At 56.0% G+C, this 3,110-nt stretch overlaps 1 protein-coding gene across 1 annotated transcript in view; it reads left to right on the forward strand.

Moving 5' to 3' along the window:
* Nucleotides 1-3,110, forward strand: part of PIK3R6 (phosphoinositide-3-kinase regulatory subunit 6) — a 26,511-nt gene that overhangs the window by 3,929 nt on the left and 19,472 nt on the right. Inside the window, exons 6-7 of the mRNA XM_077746728.1 lie at nucleotides 1,899-2,020; nucleotides 2,912-3,110. The exon at nucleotides 2,912-3,110 is cut by the window's right edge and continues 41 nt beyond it. Of these exons, the coding sequence (XP_077602854.1) occupies nucleotides 1,899-2,020; nucleotides 2,912-3,110 (321 nt within the window). The remainder of the gene's footprint in view (nucleotides 1-1,898; nucleotides 2,021-2,911) is intronic.

Genomic DNA, 3,110 nt, shown 5'->3' on the forward strand with positions numbered 1-3,110 from the left:
GCACGCAGGGGTGACGTGAGCATGGGCCACCCTGGAGCTGTGCTGCTCCGCTTCCGTCCCACCCTTGACCGTGACGAAGCCCCGACCAGCCAGACAGCCCGGGGTGGCTCCCGGGTGTCTGTAGCTCAGGCCACAATCACACCCTGAAATCTGGGGCTTTCGTCTGTGGGCGCCTGGCCCTTCCGATAAGATTGGGGAAAAGCCCACTGTGGGTGTGGGGAGGGGGGGCGGGTGTCNATTGGGGTCCCTCCTGAAGAGTGATGTCATCAGTGGACCCCAGAGCTGAGGTGGGGGGAGGGGCGGGAACAGGGTTCAGGTCAGGACTTACCTGGACACCAGACTAGGGGGGACCCTATGGGGACCAGCGGTTCCCGCCTGCCCTCTGATTTGCTACGGTCCCCACTTCTCCCTATTAGTAGCAATTTTTTTTAAGTTTATTTAGTTATTTTTGAGAAAGAGGGGGAGTGAGAGAGGGAAGGGCAGAGAGAGAGAATCCCAAGCTGTCAGCGCAGAGCCCGACGCGGGGCTCGANCCTACCACCGCCCGCCCTCAACGCAGAATGAGCGCACGTGCATCAGGGAAGATCTGCGGGCGGGGGCGGGGGGGGGGATGCACGCAGGAAATAGAAATCACTCGCCCCCCTCCACCCGGATACGTTACCAATTCACACTTGGGTCTGTGTCCCTAATAACACAACGATAATCCTAACAGCCGGGCCGGCCGGGTGTCGGTGGCATCGCAGACGGTGCCTGAGGCACTTCCGTGTGTCACACGGAAACGTCCTCGCAGCATCTCAGCCACATCGAGAAATGGATGTAATCATTAGCCCTGGGGCACAGAGAGGTTGATAACCTACCCGTGGTCACACAGATACAAAGCGACCGGGTCAGGATTTGAACCCAGATCTCTCTGACCTCAAACCTATGTGCCACCGCCTCCCGGCCCCAACGCCCCACCACCCCCTTTTTAGCAGAGGGAAATACCAAGCTCTGTATACAGTTGTCCTGAATTAGGGTGAGGGGCCAGGCCCTTATACGCCCACGTCTATTAGTTATTGGATGTGGACGGCTCTCAGGGAGGGGGCACGACCTCGCCTGAGGCTGACTTTGGAAGGGGCCGCAGCTGACAGCCGACAGTTGCTAACACTCCCCGAAGCGGGTCTAATCAGTGCCTCAGTCTTGAAGGTGGGAATCCGGCAGCCACCATGGCTTTTACCACACTATCGTGGGTGGAGTCAAAGCCAAAGACATTATTACGGCGGCCTATGAGACCCTCGAGATCCGTCCCCACCTCCTCAGGTCCCCTCTGATTCCATCTCCGATACTCTCTCTCTCTCTCTTCCGCTCTGCTCCAGCTACATAGGTCCCCTCATTGTCCCTCAAACATGCCAGGCGTGCTTACACCCCAGGGCCTTTGCACGTGCTGTTTCCTATGCTTGGAATGTTCTCTCAGATATCCACATGGCTCGCTCTCTCCCTTCCTTTAGGACTTAACTCAAAAGTCACCTGCCAGTGAGACTTCCCTGATGGCATTATCTAAAATTTCAGCCCCTCCCCTCAATTTCACATCCGTCTCTGCAATTTATTATAGTATAAATTTTACTTATCTTGTTTATTATCATGGCGGGGAGAGAAATACACCATAATATAAACTCCCTGGGAATAGGAATTTTTATCCGTTTTGTTCGCAGCTGTATCCCAGCATCTAGAACACTGCATGGCATGTCGTGGGTGCTCAAAAAATGCGTAATTAGTGTATTTATAAATTAAGCAACGAGATAAACTGGACCCGATGGCCCCTGCCAACTCTGATTCTATAATCTGCTCGTTGCATCATTTGTTCGTTCCGCGAATATTTACTGGAGCCCCGGCCAGGCGGAATGACCCTCTCTCCCTCAGTCAGGAAGTTAGGGTCCCACCCAGCAGACCCCCAGCCCGGGCCAGAGATGAGAGCAAGCCCTGGCGTGACCGGCTGTGGGCTTGTTTGAGCCCCGCACCTGCGAAGCTCCGAGATGGGACTGGTTGGCGCTGGGCAGGGGTGAGGGGAGACAGAGAACACAACGCAGGGCACTTCTGGGGGGGGTTCAGGTCTGCACCACGGGAGGGAGGGGCTGTGGCACTGAAGGGCGTGGAGTGCGCAGTGAGAGGCTTTCAAAACCTGTTCCCGTTAATTCCCATTAAGGGGAAAGGCTCAGCTTTCGTGTTTCACCCCTAACTTCTTTAACACTCACTTCCCTTTTCTTTTTTAGGTTTATTTGGTTTTGAGAGAGAGAGAGAGAGAGAGAGAGCGCAAGCGGGGGAGGGTCAGAGAGAGAGAGGGAGACACAGAATCCAAAACAGGCTCCAGGCTCCGAGCTGTCAGCGCAGAGCCCGACGCGGGCCTCAAATCCACAACCCGTGAGATCATGACCCGAGCCCAAGCCGGACGCTTAGGCCCACTGAGCCCCCCAGGCGCCCCTAACTTCCCTTTTCAAAAAGAGAAGGCAAACTTCAAGCCGTGAAGCCTTGTCGGCCACAGTAGCTGCCGGAAGTTAAAAATGGTGGTTTTTGAATTATTATTATTATATTCATCTTAGTTATTTTCCACCTAGGACGCGTGACACTAAGCTTTCTATATAGACGACCAACGTAAGGTGTCCTTCTGAAATAGTTCTGAACCAAAGGGAGCTGATTGGAAGAAAAACAGCGAGAAAATAATCATATAGGTGGCATGTCAAGGTAACAAGTAACAGAAGTTTAGGAAAAGACTCAGCGGCTATTTATTGAGCACCCACTGTATGCCCGGAGATGTCCCAGGTGCTGCGGTTGCAACTGCAAACAGACAAACCCCTGCCTTCCTGGAGTTTCCATGCAGGCGGGGGCGGGACGGTGACCCGAGGGCGGCCACCCCTGCCCCCCTGGGGGCCCCACAGTGTGGGGGCCGCAGAGGGAGGCGGGGCGGGTGGGTGCGGGGCCGGGACCCAGGCTCGGCGCCCCTCCCCCACAGGCCAGCCCTCGCCAGGCCCTGGAGCGCTATTTCCACGCCGTGGTGGCAGCCGTGGAGCAGATGGCCAGCGAGCCCAGCCCGAGCCGCGAGGGGCACCTGGAGAGGCTGGAGGAGATTTACTGCTC

The sequence above is a fragment of the Crocuta crocuta genome, unplaced genomic scaffold, assembly GCF_008692635.1.
Source record: "Crocuta crocuta isolate KB4526 unplaced genomic scaffold, BGI_CrCroc_1.0 scaffold139, whole genome shotgun sequence".
In the NCBI taxonomy this organism is placed as follows: Eukaryota; Metazoa; Chordata; class Mammalia; order Carnivora; family Hyaenidae; genus Crocuta; species Crocuta crocuta.